We start from the raw sequence: 19,548 nt of genomic DNA, 5'->3' as shown, positions 1-19,548 counted from the left end.
GGAAATTTGTTTTTTTCATGAGAGGTGGATCAAAGCTTTTGACACCCAACCATTTGGTCAATTGTATATTAAATATGAAGTAGTATTTTAGAAAATTGATGGAGTCCAATTTTGCAACAAATATTTGGTAGGTTCTTCACAAAAAAACCCCATTTTTGCCACTCAAAAAATGATTAAAAATAGCTAGAAAGATCAGAAATGCATACAAATGGGTCCTTATCCATAAAATGTGGTCTAACTCTAGTGAAAATTTGTGTGACGTCCTTTTGAAAAATATTTTTGATAGCTACTTCACAAAATCCCTCTATTTTTAATAGTTCAAAACTATTTTAAACCATTGATTTTCCGAACCAATCAGAACACTTCCCACGGATTGATGACATGGCGTCCATCCATCCATCGATCCATCTCTGCATCCCACATCCATCCATCCATCTTTCTACAGAAAAAAAAATGAAAACAAAAAGAGATACCCCCACCCGCAGCCCAAACCCTAGCTCAGATCGATCCCTTCCTCCCATCTCCGCGCCGCCGCCCCCCTCCCTCCCTCCCGCGCAACCCTTCCTCCTCACCCACCGCCCCGACCTCACTGCCCCCACATCGCCGGATCCACACCTCCTCATCCATATCGACGATGACGGCCCCCCCGCGGTCGCCGCCCCCTCCTTCCCCGCAATGCTCCGTCGAACCCTAGCACTCCAGATCCACCTCACGCGCTCCCCCTCGTCTCCCACATCGCCGTCGCCAACCAGTTCCCCTCACTTCTCCGTCCAGGCGCCGTATCCATCAATCGATCTCCCGAGCAAGAGACCTCCCTCCCCCGCCGTCAAGGGGCCTACACGAACCTCCACGAACCAAGGCCGGCGACGTCTACCGCGCGGCGGATCCAACACGAGGACGACGAGCAAGGAGCGGGCTTCCTCACTCTACTCCTTCTCCGGCGACGACCTTCCCCTCCGTGCGCGCGTTCCAGCAGCGGGCTTCTCCTTCCGCTTGCTTCGTGTCGCGGAGCCGTGGAGGAAGACCCACGGACGCGGCGCCACTCCTGCCGCAAGCGGCCATCGGCGGCGGCTGCTGCATCGTAGGTCAGTCCCGCCTCGCTCGTGCCCTTCCGCCACTTCCTCCTCCCTGCCGCCGTCCTGGCCGGGCTCGCCTCCGCATCGCCCTCCCTGTCTGTGTCTGGTGTGTGCTTCGGTTCTCCCAGTCCCAACTATTGCGTTGTACTAGTATTTTGCTTCTTGAAGCGGATTCTGATGGGTTCTTTCTCTTCTCTTGGTGCTTGAGCAGACAGCGTATTCTAGGCTAGCACCGGATCGACATCGACGGGGAGGAGGAGCTTGTTGCAGACCAAGAGGGGTACGTGGTTTCACTTTCTTCTTATTACTAAGTTTAATCCTTCAGTCTCCATGGCGTGCGAGCATGGATGGAGGGACTTGGTCTGATTTTTGTGATGCTAGAGATAATTTGGTTGCAACTGATGCCTTTTTTTAGTTTGAAGTGATGCTGTTGGATAGCACTGATGTGTTACCTAACTTCGAAATAGGTAGACGGCAGCTTGGATTTGACGGTGGAGGGCACGCACTGAAGATACTGAATTCACATGCTTGTTAACTGAATATAGCCTCTTGTTCTGCAACCTGCTTGACGAACTCACACTGTTAGGATTGACAAGGCTGGTGTGGAGTTGCTGGGCTTAATAAAATAGAGTTCAATGGTGAAATACCAAAGGAAATTACATAGCATCGTTCAGTAGTACATCAGTAAGAAACTTGGACATCAGATAGCTATTAGTAGGAAACTTGGATTCTGTATGTCCAGATAGCTATCATGCAAATGTGCACCCTTATTTCAAGCATTTCCGGACGAAGGGAGTATTTTTTAGAGAGTATACTTCTCACCATGTTCAGGACTTCCCAGCACCTTCATCTGATACGCATCCTTTTATTTTTGTCCGTGCTTATCAGACTGCCCTATGAGCTTCGAGACCCATAACTAAGTAGTTGTTTTGCTTGTTTTTGAGCTACTACCACTTTGAGTTGTTGTAGATGATGAGTAGATGATCTGGTGTACATTTTGTGGTCTGGAAACAAAATTACTAAGCAAGGTGAAGCCCTGAGCTTGACTTGATCGCTGTGCTCTGTTTATCTAACATGGTTGAAATGAGCGCTGTAAAGTTTCATGTCTAAGCTCAGTTTTTATCCTAAGTCCTGAAGTAATTATTTTGGTTACATCATAGTTTGCTGAGAATATTAACTTGAACATTGTATGTATGCCCTAATGCATGTACACACACGGTTCAGCAAATATCGAGCTGCAGCGAAAGAATCTGGAGCTAGAGAACATCAAGGATAAGATCAAGGAAGTTCTTGCCTTGTTGGCAACATTGTGAGGTTCGTGCATCATTAGGATTGCTTGAGTGATCTCAGTACTGTCATTGTGATGTTCCTAACCTCCCTCTTTTCGCTATCCAGATCATGAGCAAGAATGACAAGAAGGGAGGCTCGTCAACCACCTACCAGCACACCTATCATGACCGATGATGAGACGCTGAAGGTGTGCTTCTTGTTTGTACATTCCTTGCTTGGTTGGTGTCATGGAGATATGCACGTGCCATGTGTTGTATGACCTCTCTATTTTTGTTTCTTATCATATGTACTTATCTTGCCACTGCTCCTGCTTCTGAATCATGAAGTTAATAGTATCTGGCTTCTATGTGATGACGTGTTGATAGATAGATACTAGCTATATGTTTTCCAGGTTACATGCTAATTGTACTCATTCAATTAACTCTTTTAAACATGACTTGGTTATTTAAACCCTGCCCTGCCTGTGTATATGCTAATTGTAGCTTCCCCTAATATATTCACTTTGCAAAACTATTGATGCTTTGATGCTAAATGCAATTTGCAGGGAGCTCGATGAAGCTTGGACGTTGGTGTGGGCTCCGACGGTGGTGGTGGTGCTGGGCTGGTTGTGGCCTCATGCGTGGTAGGGGGCTAGGCTGGCCCTTGACTTCAACAGTTTGACTACCTCCTTGGCTCCTTCCTCTGCACCATAAATCTCTAGTGAACTCCGGTGAACTCTTGGGGCTACCTTCTTCACTCTGATCATCTTCTTAGTTCTGTTGCTATGACGCATTGATTTGTATGCCTGGTTATTAGAGGTTTTTTCTGCTAGTACTTCTTGTAAGGCAATATAATTGGTTGTTTTGTGCTGCTGGCCTAAGTAAACATGATCAGTATGTATACTTCTTTGAAATAGACATTTCATGCATGTTTATGAGGTACGAATTCTACAGATGTCACAAAATATTGGTGGCAAAGTGTCTTCTTATCTTTATATTTGCTTAGCTAAAATCTTAGAGTAACAATAACTGTACTTGACAAGTAAACATTAGCATCTTAAATGATCATCTTAAATGATTAGCTAAAATGATGTAGGAGTAGTAGAAACTTCATGGTTGATCCTGATTGCTGAACATGGGAGATGCATCTTCTTTTGCATATCAATTACATAGTAGTACTATGTAATGCTTGCCGATGTGGTACATTCAATACTGGCAACACTGGCCATTAATTACACTGGCCATTTTACGCTAGGCTTTAGATTCTGCCGAGCCAGATCCGTTGACCCGCGGTTTGATTCGTGGCGTGCGAGATTTGTTCCTGGGCTGACGTGGTGTGTTTGCCGGTGTGATTTTCGCAGGCCTTGGACAAGATCAGTACGGTGCCGATGGAGGCCCTCGCCGCCGGTGTCGATGTGTCCATGATTGGGCAGTTTGGTGTTGGCTTCTACTCCGCCTACCTTGTTGCCGAGAGGGTCGTCGTCACCATGAAGCACAACGACGACGGGCAGTACGTGTGGGAGTCCCAGGCCGGTGGCTCCTTCACCGTCACTCGTGATACGTTTGGGAAGTAGCTCAGCAGGGGTACCAAGATGGTCCTCTACCTCAAGGACGACTAGGTATGCAGTCCAATCCTCCTATACTGTGATGGCTTACTCTTCATGTCTTGATGTGGTTCTCTGCTTAGTGTAGCTGTATTAGACTCACTATGAGATGTCCACTCTTGTTTTGTTAACAAACATGAACTGTTAAGTCATCTATTCATGGCGGTTGCTTTTGTTCAGTATATATGTGTGCTTTCTGATTTGTATGCGTAGGTGGTTATGCATGCCGGTATACTAGAGCTAGTTGTATGTGCTCATTACCTTCCTGTTGTCACTTTGTCAGCATCAATCCAATCCAATCCATCCCAATGAATCTAAGTTGCTCGTTTAGTTCTCGCCATCGATGGTAGCCAACAACTAACCGATCTTAGCTGCTGCCGGCTGTTTGGCATCCTATGTATTTTTTGCTGCTAGTCTCAGAAATAATGCATGAATGGCATCAAAACCGATTCATGCTATCTCTCGGGCAAAGTAGATGCTAGTTTGATTACTATCTGTACATCATCAGGTCTACTTGATGCAAGTCTCTATTTTTTGTTTGTCTCTCTTTGACATATTGCTTTTTATTTTTGAATGTGCAGGTTATTTGCATCTTGATTAGGAGATGATGGTGATCATCTTTTGTTGCGGGAACCTGTTAGATAAAGTTTATGTGATTTGAACCTGCAAGATACATTTCTGTATAATGTTGTGTGAGATAAAAGTTATGTACTTGTGAACATAGGAGATAAGTTATTGATATGTGTTGGCCTGTCTAATGTTATGCGAGATAAAGTTGTGTGAGAAAGTTTTCTATACTTGTGTTATTACTGTGGGAAAGAAGTACTGTTACTATACTGATTTGAGAATATTGGTTGTAAATAAAAGAGGGCTTGGCCCACTATTGGATTGTAAAAAGGCCCTGTCCAGAATTTATATTGCACTCAATACTTGGGCTCTAAAAAGGCCATGGCCCAAACTATGTTGGACTTGTTTCTAAAAAGAGCAACATAAATTTCAGATTCTAAAAAGGTTGAGGCCCAAAAAAATGGATTGTAAAAGACTGCATCTCAAAAAAAAGTCCTAATTGTTGGGCCAGGCCTATTTAGCTAATCAAAGCACAGGGAAAAAATAAATTAAATGGGCTGAATTAATGGGCTCGGCCCATGTAAAACGCCGAATCAGATCGGGCTGAATCTTATGCCACATCAGCTTGCCACGCTGGATGCCTATGTGGCCTGGGGAGGTTGCTAGTAACTAAAACAAAATAGTAGGCATATTTTGGTCGTAAACATCCACGACCTTCTCACAGAGAAGGTCGTTAATTTCAGTTTACGACCGCCAGATTTTGACCTTCTGGTTTTGGTCAAAAAATGTCGCAAATGAAAAACAATGACCTTTCAGTGACCAATAGTCAAGGTCACAAGTTGACATATTTGTTGTAGTGCCGGTGCGGGAGCAGGTGCAGGAGTCAGTGCGGGAGCAGGTGTAGGAGCCAGTGCCGGAGCAGGTGCAGGAGCAGGTGAAGGAGCCGGTGCGGGAGCAGGTGCAGCTGCAGGTGCTGGTGCAACGCTAGTCAAGCTGCTCCTGAGGAAGTCAGCAAGGGGAAAGTCCGCTGCATTTTTTCTGAATTTTGCCTGCTCCAATTGAAAATGGCCGGAACCAAGGTAGTAGACATATCTACAAGCACCTGTTTTGCGGCAGCTATCGCTGTTCGACTGTCTCAGATGATTTCTTTTCAACCGCAATCTCAACCTTTTTGTCGATGTTTTCTTCAGTTAACCTCCGTCTTTCCTTTCTCTCCTCCGTGGTCTCACGGTAGTACTTCTTCCATGTGGCGCCGTCTCCGACACTGTGCACGCGTCCATACGACGATCGAGTCTCCACCGGGAGTCCTTTCAATATGTTCAACGCCCGGTTGAATGGAGTGTCCCACTTGGGCCTCACGAACGCCTCAGACGGCGAGTCGCTTTCGGTCGCAATCCTGTGCTGCTCTCTCTGCAAAAGGCACAAGGATCGTTTACAAATATGACTACCGTGCAGTCGAATTGATCAGAAACAAAAATTACCAGCAGTCTCATGAACTCCGTCGTGACCGCGTTCTTCTCGAAAACCTTCTTCACTGGGTCCCAACGGTGTCGGGCCCTGAGGACGTCACGCTCCTGTGGGACGGTGAACTCCGCCAAGGGGTCTGGGATGCCCAGACTCGCGGCTTCTGCGTCCTCCTTGGCCCATATGGACCTCTTCCCGGTGTAACCACGGCTTCCGAGGTGGTGGCACCCAATGTTCTTCTGTTGAAGCCCCTTCATGTACTCCGAGTTTTTTTGGCAACTTCGGCCTCGCAAGCCGCCTTGAATATTTCAAAGTGCTCTGCCGTAATTGTCGGATTATCATTTACAATCTCGGAGTAGGGTTCCTTGTCGTTGACGATCCGATATTTCACCCTTGCTTTCCAGGCGGCCAACGCGTCGCTAAACTTGCTCATGGCGTGTTTGTTTATCTTCTTCATTGACGGGTCCTTATCTGGATCTTTATAATCCTTTTCATTCCGGTCCGGGAACAAGAATATCTGGTGCAGCTTCTTTAGGAGGAAGGGCCTCATATTATCTATCTTGTTTAGTTTCTCATCGTTGATGGTGGCGGTTGTCCATATGATGCAGCCTATTTGATTGCCGTAGCACGCGCGCGCTTCCTCGGGCGCGTTTGGCTCAAAATTGCCGTCGTCCACCTCCGTGACCACCAGTCTAGTAGTCATGAGCTTGTTAGGAAGCTGTCGCCTCTTTGCTTTCGGTTCTATACCGGCTCCGCTCCCCTAGGCATCGCCGGTCTCAGTCTCAGCGCCGATCTCGATGCCGGTCTGAGTCTTAGCGCCGGTCTCAGTCTCAGCACCGGTCTGCGTGTCGGTCTCAGTCCCCGATGCGACCGGTGGGCCCAGCATTGTTGTAGCAATAGCGTCGTGTTTTGACCAGCGCTACTGCTATACCTCTGTGTATAAGGTTTTCCCTAGTAGTGTATGCTACTGTATTTTGCAGGGACCTTGTTGTAAAGTCAACTATTGATAGTGGGCTCCACATATGGCCTAAAACAATTTATACGAGACCTATTCTGCCGACACACACATCATACGTAAAAGCATTTTACGGTATCCCCTAAAACGATTTTGCACGAACTAAGTTGTCACATCCCTAAATTGTTTGCTTGTAAATAGTTGCATTAGAAGTGTATCCAATTCGGTGCCTGGCTCTAGATGAACCCGGTGAACAGCAACGCCATAAAAAATAGAAAAAAATAAAAACCTATTTTTGCTTGGAAGATGTTTGAGTGCAGGATGTGCGTGCAATATTTCATCCCATTTGAAAATTTGTGGAACACGTAGCAAAAAAAAAAAAAACCAGCCAAAAAGTGCGTGAACTTACTCATATAGCCGAATTTTGTCTTTTTTGTCGCACACTCCTCAAATGTCAAAACTCCACCAAATTTCGCGCTACTCAAATGTCAAAACTCCACCAAATTTTGCACAAACATCACACACACAAGCATCTTGCTTTCAAAAAAATCAGATTTTTTTGATTTTTTTTTCTATTTTTGTGAATTTTTTATTTTGCCCGGGCTTATCTAAGGCCGGGTGCTGAAACGCCGCTCTCCATTAGAAGCACTCATGCATCATATTTCAATTCCCTGAAATTTTGAGTTGAGGAATTTAAAGCACCAAAATTAAATAAAAAGGGCCAAGAACCCTAGAAATCTCATTCAATTTTTCCAAGATAGCCTTATACAATGTTTGGAAATTTTATCAAGGCCTATATTCCAAACAGAAATTTATGAACATTTTTAAAGAATTATTTTGGTCTTTGGATTTAAATCAATAACTATTTGCATTTGAAAGTATATTCATAATATATGGAATGTATTTTCAAAAAACTCTGAAATAAGCTCTTACGAAAAGTTGCCTCTGAGCCCAGCCATAAAAATATGATTGGCCCCAGCCCAGTTAACAGGCAGCTCAACAAGCCCAGAATGCAGTCCAACTACAGTCATAAACTCTCTAAAAATGACAAAGGCGTATGTGGATATACTTCTCACTATGAGAGGAGTGGATAGAACTTGTATCAAACGTATCTAGGTGGCAGGGTACAAATAAAACCTTCTCGTGCAAATCACAGCATTAACTGTAGACAGATGGTGTTTTCTACTTCCTCCGTGACAAAATGTAAGACATTTTTTATGCCTTATGCAAAATCAAAAAACATCTTACATTTTGGTACAGAGAGAGTAAATGTCTGTCCGGCTGTCCCAGACAGGGAGACAAAATGTACCAAAATATACAGACAAAATGTCCCAGACAGGGAGACAAAACGTACACTAGAGTAGGACTCTGTAAATATAACCTCCTAGGAGGCATGTACTCTCTCTCACCTTTTCAATGCAATGAAACGCAAAAATCACTTCGCGTTTTCTCGAAAAAGAGCATGTCACATGAGGTAAAACTAAAACTGCTGATTCTAAGAAGACAATATTTTCAGGGACATGTCACATGAGGTAAAACTGCTGATTTGCAAAGGGGGGAGAATGCAGGAAAACCAATCTAATTTGAGGGTGGAAATCCGATTTACATGTCAGGAGCACACAGAAAAAAAAATCTGGTTTGAGGGTGGATGGTTGCAGCAAGTACTTCCTCAGTGATGATTTGTCTACAATGGTAGTGACAAGTCCTGCTGAGATGAGAATCAGTTGGGTGTATCCAAACATAAGTATCCTGCACACGATATAGAAACGTCCGTCAAACAAGGCATCCAACTTACAAAAAAAAAATCAGGTAGTGGTATTTTTGTTTCGAATCCTTAGGAGCCCAAAAATAACCCCACAAAAAAATCAATTAGAAATTAGTTCAAATCTGAACTAAAGGTATTTTAAGACTTCAAAATTTTGCATGCCCAAGCCACTTTGCCTACTCTAGTGCACATTTTTGCCAGCATCGGCCAAACTAAGGCAACCAAAACGTTGGCCAATATTTTGGCTAGTCAAGTTTTTGGTAGGCTTGACTTTGGGTCAAACCAAACACACCCTACATCCTAATAGTTCCCAAACAAATACTCCCTCCGTTCCGAATTACTTGTCTTGAATTTGTCTAGATACGGATGTATCTAGACTCATTTTAGTGCTAGATACCTCCGCATCTAGACAAATCTTAGACAAGTAATTCGGAACGGAGGGAGTACCTCTCATTCAAACAGCACATGCACCCCTACAGAAGCAAAACAAAAAACCACAGATACAAAAATGAAAAAAAAATGTAATGTGAAGGGTAAAAGGAGACCCCTCTCCAAAGCACCACATATGCTTAGGAACAAGAGACACATACATGAAGAAACCCCTTCCTCGCCACATAAACAAAGTTCAAGGTCATGGTCAAGGCTCTGTATCTATCAGATGACAGCTCAAGTCAATATCCTATTGTGCCGCATGGATATATTCTCGGCGCACTTATACAACGGTGAAAATAACTAAAACAGAAAATAAAATTAACAGGATGAACAAAAGAAAATGTAATTTTAACAATAGCCAGTTGTACAAAAGAAGGGTCTGAATATGAAAATAGCACTATGTTATAAGTAGTTAGTCATCATTGTAACCTTCAATAATCAATCAGTCTTCTTCTGGATCTTCTGGGCGCTGTAAAAAGATAAGATCAAATGAGCAGGGGGGCTTCTCTGGAGCAAATGACAAACAAGAGTATATAGTTCTCATTGTTCCAGTCACAGTTACAACCAAGAAGTTCAGTATACAGCAATGTAACATCCATTGGATCTATGTATCAACTAAACCTGAAAATTCTGGTGCTTCTGAAACACTGTCTAGTTCAACCTATCGAATAGCAGAAAAGCAAAATTTAACAGTAAAAACTAACACTAAAGAGAAAAAGTCAAAATTTAAAACCTTGTCCAGGGGGCTATTCGAAAGAAAATAAAAAAAAAATCATACTAACAAAGAAAGAAAGAAAGAGACAGACTATTTACAGAACCAGTGAGTCTTACGGTCTCTGTGGATGTTCGAATTGAATTGCTATTTTCGAATTAGAGTCCCAATTAAATTTCAAGTTGAAATGGAAATGATGTATGATTGTGATTCAAATTTTTGTGTTCAGTTGCTTACGAAATTATTGTTAAAAATGAAACCATGGCCCAATTCCATTTTCTGTTTGGTTGCTGGCACCCATGTTACCTGGAAACCTCACAGAGCCATATTTCCTCTTCTTACGTACTCCATGTTGCTCTCTTCTGGAGTTCCCAATGCCAGGTTCTCATCCATGACCATGGCTGCCATACAACTGTAACACTGAGTCCAGCAATTCCAGCAACCTCGCAGGACCGGACGGGTCTCCAGCTACCTCACCTTCTACTAATATAGACAGGGAACTTCTTTCTTCCTCAAGAAGAAAGTTCAAGAGATAGATACAGGGGTCCATCAATACCAGCAACCTTGCAGGACCCGGACAGTGCAAATCATGGTACGGGACTTCATAATCCAATACTCTCGCCACCCAAACAGCAGAATTCGCAAAGATACAATTCCGATTCCTCAGCCCGACTCCAACATACAGACTGGGTGTTGGGGATTTTTGTACAGTCGGTAACATTTTAAAGAACAGCCAATTACTGGTTGGAACAGATCAGCTGACGTTGATGGTCAGTAAACTGCCGATATGGCCAGTTAACTGCTATTCGGAGCCCTCACGATACGAGAACGTGCTATTCGAACCATTAACTGGTAGGTCCAGTTAATTTGTCTGACAAACCGATTTATCAGCTGTGAGGCCGAATTATCAGCTGGGCATTTTTTAGCCCAAAACTGGCCCATTCCCTCCCTACTTTTCAATTTGCAGGTTTATGGCCTTCCAGATTGGCTGAAACATCACCAAAACATCAAGGCAACACTTTTCCTTGTTGCTATGTAGCCTAGGATTGCATATTTAGACAATAGTACATGGCATGCTCCTATATAGCCTAGGAAATATAGATATGGCCCTAGTTAATCTCCTGATAAATGGGTTAGCAATAAATTCAATTAAATGGTCGATTCGCCAATTAATCCCTACTCAGCACTCGACCGATATGGTACCTGTTACCGATATCCTGAACACTGGTTCTAGGATGGAAAGGTGCTATGTCTATGTAAATATGAGTAATCAAATGGCTATTTAAACATCAAAGAAAAAAATTCAACCATGTTTACTGAATTTGGTAGCAGATGCGAAGCACAAGCTAGCAAGTCACTTATCATAGTACTCCCTCCTTTCCGGTTTATTGGTCTCATCTTGCAAATCACATCAACCAAGGAGGACCTACTTAAGTGCTAGACAACATCTTAATACTACATGCATGGCCCTCTCACTCCTTCATGCATTGGTTTGTTCTATGCTGGGAACGGGAATTTGATAGAATTTAATGTGGACATAGCTATATTTGCATGTTTCCAAGCCAATGAGCCTTACAAACTGTAAATTTCTGATTTTTTTTTAGATAGGCCATGTGCCCCTCTAAATCAGAAAGGAGGTAGTAGCACCTGTTTTAGACTACAGTTAGCTACAAAATATGTGGGTTGTCCAAGAAAGCAAGGTATGACAGAACCCAAAAGCTCCAAAAGACAAACGAAATCAACCAGTTCAGTTACTAAGAATGTCATACCGGTAGGAAGTCCCAATCTTCCTCTCTCATATCAAATTTTTCAGTAGTTTCTTCATCAAGCAGTAACTGGACCAAAACAAATAATATAATATATAAATTGCCATTAGATATCATGTAAAAATCATCTGTTGAAAAACTCACAGTATGCATTCCAGTGTACTCATCATAGTCATGTACAACTGCTGGGACATACCTGAAAGGCAGAATATTGAAAGGCAAGGGGTTAAACCGGGCCGGCAACGGAAAACAACAGATAAAAGGACATCTAACGTCATCAATCAGATTTGAAGATGTGAAGGCATTACATTTTATCTCGTCGATCCCATAAACGGATGATCTCCCCAATACAATTATCTGAGGTTGTCTTCCTTTTCTTTATGTCGTGCTGATCTTGCGAGCTTCCTGAGTTGCCATTGTGAAGAACAAATGAGTTGAACGACTTAGACGTGCCAACCATTTTTCTGCAGTTTGAAGACCCACAATGACAATCTTGATCTGCTCCAAACTGGACAAATCTGTATATAAGGACATAGATTAGAAACAGGAAAAGTTTTGTGTACACCATGCGATAAAGCAAGGTGGGCGAAACAAATAAAAAATAATGAAAAAATAATTATAAACCCAGGAAACTGAATGACCATACTTATAGTCATAGGTCAGCTCCTCCCCTCTCTCTATGTCACGAAGAGCAAAAATTCCAACTCTGGTCTGTCCATCCACAGTCCTGAAAAATAACATGATACCAGTAGCAAATATCAGGGTCAGCAGCATGGATATAGAATAAGCAGTTCAATATAACTAACCATTTCTGCATCTCTGTGTTTGGTTCACAACTATGATTGATAAACCTGGACTTGTTCCCCTTGTTTGTCGCATCAATGACCATATTGCTACTGACCTCACAAAGATAGAAGTTAGTGTAACGTTGTCTCTTCATTTTCCATAGTCTTTCCTCACAAGTTCTGTCATCAATAACTAAAATATTGATGCAAGATATATGGATATTAGTTTGATCGCCCAGTATACAATGTGAGTAACCATCATAATACATAATACTTGCATTTGTCTGCATTTCATTTACTTGCTCAAAATAGATTTCAACAAACCCATACCTTCTCCTACATATTCTATAACAAATTCTCCTTTCTTTATTTCGTCCTCGGCTATCAATCCAAAGCCACATTTCTCTGTCTAGAATAATATAACAGTCTTTTAGGGAACTGTTGGGAAAGTGAAAAGAAATTACATACCAATTAAAGGTTTTATGAAACAATCAAATTTATACACCACTCCACATGAAATCTAGAGAACGGTCATTAAATAATAATGTTTGGCTATACTTCAAAAAACATCAAACATGAAACACCTTGCTTAGATTCTCTGTGGAATTATTAACACATAAGAGCAAACTTTCCTCCTCGCATTTATTTTTTCCAATTGTGAAGTATTCAATGTTGAAGTATTGCTTGTATTGTGCATGAAGAATGAAGATACTGGCTCTTAAGATAAAGAAAGTTTCATATAGGGATTTGCGATGGTTTAAGGCACAGGATCAGTTGCGCACAAAACGTGACTATATGTTGGATATTTTGCTAACATGCAGATATAAGGGCCAGCTCAAATATGAAGTACAGGGATAAGTAATGGTGTTCCTAAGATATCTCTGAATTATATATAGTTCCAGAAAGAAATACAAAATAACTTGCGAGTACGGAAAAACGTTATATGTAATGTAACATCATAAGGAAAAACAATACCAGACAACACAGTAGCATAAATTGACCTAGGGGCCACAGTAAAATACTGACTATAGAAACAAATGTCTTGAACGGTAAAATCATCAGAGATCATATAACCAAGAAAATGACTCAAATTTTGTTATCTGCACACAGATTCAACATGTATGTATAGGATATAGTCAAATATGATAGGTCAAGAATATTTTCCTCCGTTTGTATCCGCTAAGGTGTTCCTAAACACAAATTAGGTCGCATATGGACAGGTAACTGTTAGCTGCACAGACTAACATTACAACTCACCAGAATCAAGAACCTGCGGTGAAAAATATTGGAAGTCAGAGGAGGCCATAGCCACTGTTGGAGGTGCCGACAGCAGCAGGTTTTGGGAGAGGAGAATAGCAGCAGCCAGCAGGCACCTGTGGCGTGAATAGGCCTTGCTGTGGTGGATTTGGGCTGCCAGCATCATTCAGCAGTAACATGGGACAAAAAGGATGTCCGGACGAGTCAAGGACACGCAAACTTGATGTCAAGGAAACTGAGGTGGCCTGGCATTGGGTTGAACCACAGGCCCCGGAAGCCAGATGGGGAACAGGGAGAGGAACATCCCTGCCCCTGGTTCACAGGGTTCATCCACCAATACTCGGTTACCCCCATTGTGGTTGAAATAAAAGATCTCTCATCCCTATGAAAAAAACAATCCATGGACAGAATACCAGACAACCAATAAAGCCTACTGGAGGAATTTTTTACCAGGAAACAGGGGAGCCCCATTGGCGTACCTAACATGTGGAGTCTTCACATATAGTTGTGGTTAGACAGAATTGTACCATGTATAGCAGATCAGGTCACAAACACCTGCCTCAAGAAAGGGGTTTGACTCATTCAAGTTGTGCCGTCAAAATTACTAACCATTTCATTTATTTACTAGTATCTTCAAAGAAAGAAAGAAGAGAAGTCATTGTACCTGAGCAGTTTATGTGAGGAAATTGCAGTTTGAGAGTTCAAATATGCTTATTTTCAGCAATGAAAGGGAGAAATAGAAGTTATAGATTAGATTGGTCTGCATAAGCAGAATGGGTGGTATACTAACACATAAATACAATGATTATGTATTTAACTTATATTCCTTTAGGCGGGATCATCATTGCTGCTATTGACTTGTTGATTGATCATGGAGTTACAAGCAAGCAAATTGAAGTTGCAAGCCCATGGAACTTTCTGTATTTATTTCTCAATTATTCGTTCATTCAACCTAACACGTGAATGCAGGTAGCAGCTGTTGCAGCACGTCCAGTGCCACAATAGCCAGCAACAAGTTCCCTGGGGAAGATTAGATAAGCAATGCCATATGTGTATAGCAGGTTTCCCGTTGTTTAGTCTGTTTTTGGCCTTCAGGCTCCATGTGTACGGAGGGATGATCGATTCTGAAGTAGATGAGAGAGGGTATTGCCTTAAGTTATTGCTGTCCAATGCTTATACTGTAAAGTGTGTACATAACGTTTCCATTCTTCAATATAATGCATCTGGCCTCTAGGTCGGGTGACCGATGAAACGGAGCAGTGACTAATGTCGTTGATTTGTACCCACAGGTACATAGTTCCAGGGTTGGGAGGTGCTAGTGATAGAAGCTTCACTACATAATCGGACTATTCAGTTTTGATGTAGACACTGTTCAGTGAGAATCGCATATGCTAATTTTTGAGGATTGTTGTATTGGAGTACTTGAGTGTTAACATTGTACTGCCTTATTCTGTCGTCAGTAATATACTTTTGATTTTTGTTATTTTGTAATTATCCATTTTTTATGGTTGTAACGCACATGACTAACTGTCACATCTCTCTGGAAGAACAGCTTATCCTTCAAGGGATAACATCTATTTTCCTTTTTTTTCTTGTGTGTATGTGATGATCTCTGTTCCCGAATCATCTTTCAGATTCGTGAGTGCTTCTCAGTCAACAAAAAAGGAATGACCAACTGTGCCCATTTCCATCAGACCAATAATGCATGAAGGCGAAGCAATGCCAAAGCAAACTTAACAGATCATGAATAGCTGTCTGGAGGTGTAAAATTAGTGTGGCCACCGGTATTTAGCTCATTGAATGGGCGGAATGAGTGAATTGAATAGCTCCAAGAGCAGATGATACTGTTATGATTTGGAATATTGCGAGCTACGGCATGTACAATGGGGTTGTTCTCCATCGTGATATTTACCAAAGCATGGGAGGAGAAAGAAACAAACTTGTTTCACTCCAGGGAAAGCTAAGAGAAGGCTAATTGTTCTTAAGAATACGGTCTCTAACATTGTATTAATGTTTATAGCCATTCTAACAAGTCTTATTGGAAGGTTAAAAGTTTGCATCCAGAGAGTAATCCAGGAATAACATGGCAAGTTTGGTTAGCCCATCTGTTAGTCTCACATTGTTGACAATTGTACCAACAGTACTATTTGTCACAAACTGTGTGACCTATCACCATCCCCTGTGGGCCGTGGCAAGACACCACTCTGAGGTAATTGCTGGGCATTGACGAAATAGGCTCTTGATACAGTATTGTTGTTCTGCACAGCCACTACTCTGCTACTAAAAAACCTCTGCAAGATCTCCACCCTGATCACTGAAACTAAATAAGTCCACAAAATTTAGGAAAATTTAGCTAATATTTTTAATCTGCAGCCAGTCACTCACACTATTACATTCATACGTGTGTTTTCCTCGCATATTTTCTGTTCAAGTTTTATACTGCTCCAATGCAAACCTTATTTTGTTCATTCTTATCTATGCAGAATTTAGTTGTCGGTAGACACAAAGCTGTGTGTTTCTGTGAAGTTGATGGTAGAGATCCTTGCTGGGCTTTTGACAGTGAGAAGTTTGTAGGTTGGTTTCAGGGCTATATACCTTACATTATTAAACATTAGAGAAGCTGGAAGAATACCCTTAATGATTATGGCTCCTCTAATCTTATAAAATAAGCAACCCACAGTCCCCTTACAATACAACACAGAAACTAGAACACATTCTATTCAAGGCCCGTGCAATAAAAATATATTATATTCAGATATTACATCATAGCACCATATATAGCAGTGGCAGTGTTCCTCCTCACTTTCCCTCTTAAATGGCTAGTTTTCCAAACTCACTAATTATGAAAACTTGAATCGGCCGTACCTTAATCAATTCTGTTTTGAACAAAGATCGGAGCTGGAATGATTTATTGGCACACTTGTTCTCACATTTACAGTTTGATGAACAACAAGAGAACAGCATCCTGCACCAATAAAATAGTGGTTCAGAATTGTTCTTTCCAGACAATACTGAATTTTACAAGTACATTAATCAAATAGCTAAATTTTACAAGTACATTAATCAAATAGCTAAGAACAATTCGTCCGTTCTCTTCATGTTTCCTACAGAGTACGGAGCAATTATATTATGCACAAATGTGTGTGCGTGCCTGCAAACACAACGGGGAGGGAGGGAGAGAGAGGGAGTACCCGCATTGGCAATCTTTTCCACAAGTAACTGATGATTCAGAAGAAAGGGAGCAGGAACAAAAAATGCCATCATCTTCAACCCGCTTCTTAGTGAGATAAATATCTTAGTAGAATTAAGGACATCAATAATGTGAAAAAAAAATGATTATCATTAGCAGAATAAAAGTTCACATCATGAGACTGCAAATGAGCAATTAAAACTTGATATTCCTACTCATGGGGGGGGGGGGGGGGGTGAGAACCACAACATATCAAGCCATTTTGAAATGCATCTTCGTAAGAAAATTATTACAAAATGTAAAAATATTTATTTCCCCATACCATGTTGCTTTCTACATCCAAGACTAGCATCAGATTTCCTCACATGTTACATTACAGTTTTAGGTGTATCACAAATCCAAACTGTCAAGTGAAATACATTGAAAGGTATGATGAATCATACTTCACAACATAGCAGAACATGAAAACTTCAACCCGACATTTTACTAAATTAAATCATGCAATGGTGCACATGATTGCTGCTCTAAGAACTTGAGAAGTAAATAGGCTTCAAGAAATGATAGGCAAGGATACTCCGCTTAATTGGTATGTAGTAGCCCAGCTTCCATTCTTTCAACGCAGATGGCAGATCAAAATCTACAAAATCTGCAGGATCTTTCAGCGCCTTAGTCAATTCATCAAATACATGCTCAGGTCCCTGCACAACAAATATTGATAATAATATCACTAGAATTTCTCTCTTTGAATTTGTTCAACTTGAATTTTAATGCCTTGCAGATTTTTCAAATCTGACAGTTTGTGGCGACTGTTTAAGCATTATAGTAACCATGACCGACCACCCTATCCTACTTGCTCTTCCTATCGGGCCTCGATAGATACACGCAAAGGAGCAATCCTTCCCTGCCCAGCGATCTTCCCTAGCCATGGCGATCAGTTCCTTTTCCTCTACTCTTATAGGTACGCTGCTTCCTTGCACAGCTTCGCTGAAGAATTTGGGCGCCCACCGAGTCTGTTACTAGGCCAAACTGTAAGCAAAGTTCCCTATCTGTGTAGATTGGCGAACGGGTAGATTGTAAATAAGATAAATTGGTGGACTGTAGAATATGAGTCCACTTTTAAACAGTTTTTTTCACACAGCCTACTGTGCCGATCATATTTACAGTAGAATTTTCTTTCTAGCTTATGTTCAGTCTAACATAAACATAGTGTAAAATCCACCATCAGTTCCTTAAGTAGTGTGGTGCACTCGCTTTAGTCCTCCTACTCTAAAATCACATATTTGGACCCCCTAAACTTGCTAAAGCGGTGCGCCTTGGTCCAAAACTGCTTACAATAACACTGACAATGACCAACCATGTGAGGGGTTGACCATGCCACTTGGTTATTTGCTCACTAGTAAGGGTGAAACCGAATCGGATTCGGATGGATAATGCTCATACCATATCCTATTCCATTTTTTTCTCGGATGCGGAAAAAAATACAGAATATATCGGAAATGTACATGGTGTTGGTACGATAACAGAGTGGTGGCTGAACGGAAAAAAATACAGAATATATCGGAAATGTACATGGTGTTGGTACGATAACAGAGTGGTGGCTGAACGGAAGCGGACAAAAATGTTCGGACAATACAAGAAAAACAAGTACACAACATCTCAACAGGACATACTTCAGCACCTTGCAGCTCTAAGTCCAAGTGCACATGCTAATAAAAGGCTACTGCCAGGATCAATAGAACAAGCATCGCCATCAAATCAAAAACAAGAAAAGACCAGCCAGCAGCCCAGCACCATCAAGCTCCATCAGCAAACAGCATCACGTAGACGTAGAACACCATACAACTGGAGCTAGACTAGCTAATTGGACACTGCAGAACTGCATGGTGTCTTTGTTATGGCATGGCATTTGCTAACTATCATTACTGAGTGATACATGGTTAACAACATCAATTAGAATAAACATCTAACCAAGATAACTAATATACTGCAAACTAGTACATGACCATTACTTGCTTGTTAGCAGGGCAATTCCTAGTTGATATGCTTACTGAATAAACAGAGTTCAGACTTGATATGCTACACCAGTACATGCTACAGCAATGAATTCAGAGTTCCCAGCTGCAACTAGCAAGTAACAGAAACGGCACGGCATAGAGAACGAACCATGTCCCAAATATGGACCTTGATGAGCTTGTTGTCGATGGTAAAATGAGATCAGCGGGCGACGACAGTACGAGAGGGGCGGCGGTAGCAGGGAAGTGGAAAGGTAAGCGGGCGGGCGCCGTCGAGCTCGTGCGGGGCACCGGGGCAGAAGCCGGTGAAGTGGTGACGGCGACCGGCAGGCGGCTGAGCCGGGGCGGCGGAGGGGACCGGGGAGCGGCAGAGGGGGCCGAGTAGCGGCGGAGCGGAGCGAGGTGAGCGCCGCCGCCAAGCTCAGCGACGGGCTGAGGAGGAGCCGAGGAGGGGTGGCCGACGGGCAGGGGTGAAGTTTTTATTTTTCCTAATCTATGTTTAGGTTTTGGGTTGGGCCGTTTTCGGGCTAGGCCTTTTTGGGCTTGGACCTTATGCAAAATAGAATAAGATTTCACTCTTTAAATTTAAATTTAAATCATGTACTCTTAGGAAATGTATAACTAATTCATGAACTTACAAAAATATGAATAATATATGAAAATTCTCATAAACATGTCTTATCCATTCATGTAAA

At 42.0% G+C, this 19,548-nt stretch overlaps 1 protein-coding gene and 1 long non-coding RNA gene across 7 annotated transcripts; one reads left to right on the top strand and one right to left on the bottom strand.

Moving 5' to 3' along the window:
• The first annotated feature begins 629 nt into the window (after positions 1 to 629).
• On the top strand, positions 630 to 4,784 carry LOC125518023. 6 transcript variants are annotated; one of them, XR_007287939.1, is made up of 8 exons: positions 631 to 1,182; positions 1,288 to 1,356; positions 1,544 to 2,104; positions 2,301 to 2,390; positions 2,472 to 2,553; positions 2,911 to 3,075; positions 3,706 to 3,963; positions 4,530 to 4,784. It is a non-coding gene; the product is annotated as an uncharacterized LOC125518023 (long non-coding RNA). The 6 variants fall into 6 exon arrangements; XR_007287941.1 differs by having other exon boundaries at positions 630 to 1,085; positions 1,548 to 2,390; XR_007287937.1 differs by having other exon boundaries at positions 630 to 1,085; positions 1,544 to 2,390.
• A 3,620-nt stretch (positions 4,785 to 8,404) lies between these two features.
• On the bottom strand, positions 8,405 to 19,332 carry LOC125519248 (histone-lysine N-methyltransferase ASHH3-like; the record flags this gene model as incomplete). Its single annotated transcript, XM_048684112.1, has 12 exons — positions 8,405 to 8,683; positions 9,561 to 9,600; positions 11,613 to 11,678; positions 11,754 to 11,805; positions 11,918 to 12,127; positions 12,256 to 12,336; positions 12,416 to 12,587; positions 12,725 to 12,803; positions 16,517 to 16,616; positions 16,843 to 16,945; positions 17,416 to 17,487; positions 19,005 to 19,332. Coding segments are annotated over 11 exons (1,290 nt in total), but the record flags the coding sequence as incomplete, so codon positions are not given.
• Between the last annotated feature and the right edge of the window lie 216 nt (positions 19,333 to 19,548).

This window comes from Triticum urartu, chromosome 7, assembly GCF_003073215.2.
Source record: "Triticum urartu cultivar G1812 chromosome 7, Tu2.1, whole genome shotgun sequence".
In the NCBI taxonomy this organism is placed as follows: domain Eukaryota; kingdom Viridiplantae; phylum Streptophyta; class Magnoliopsida; order Poales; family Poaceae; genus Triticum; species Triticum urartu.
This window is presented reverse-complemented; position numbering and strand designations above follow the sequence as displayed.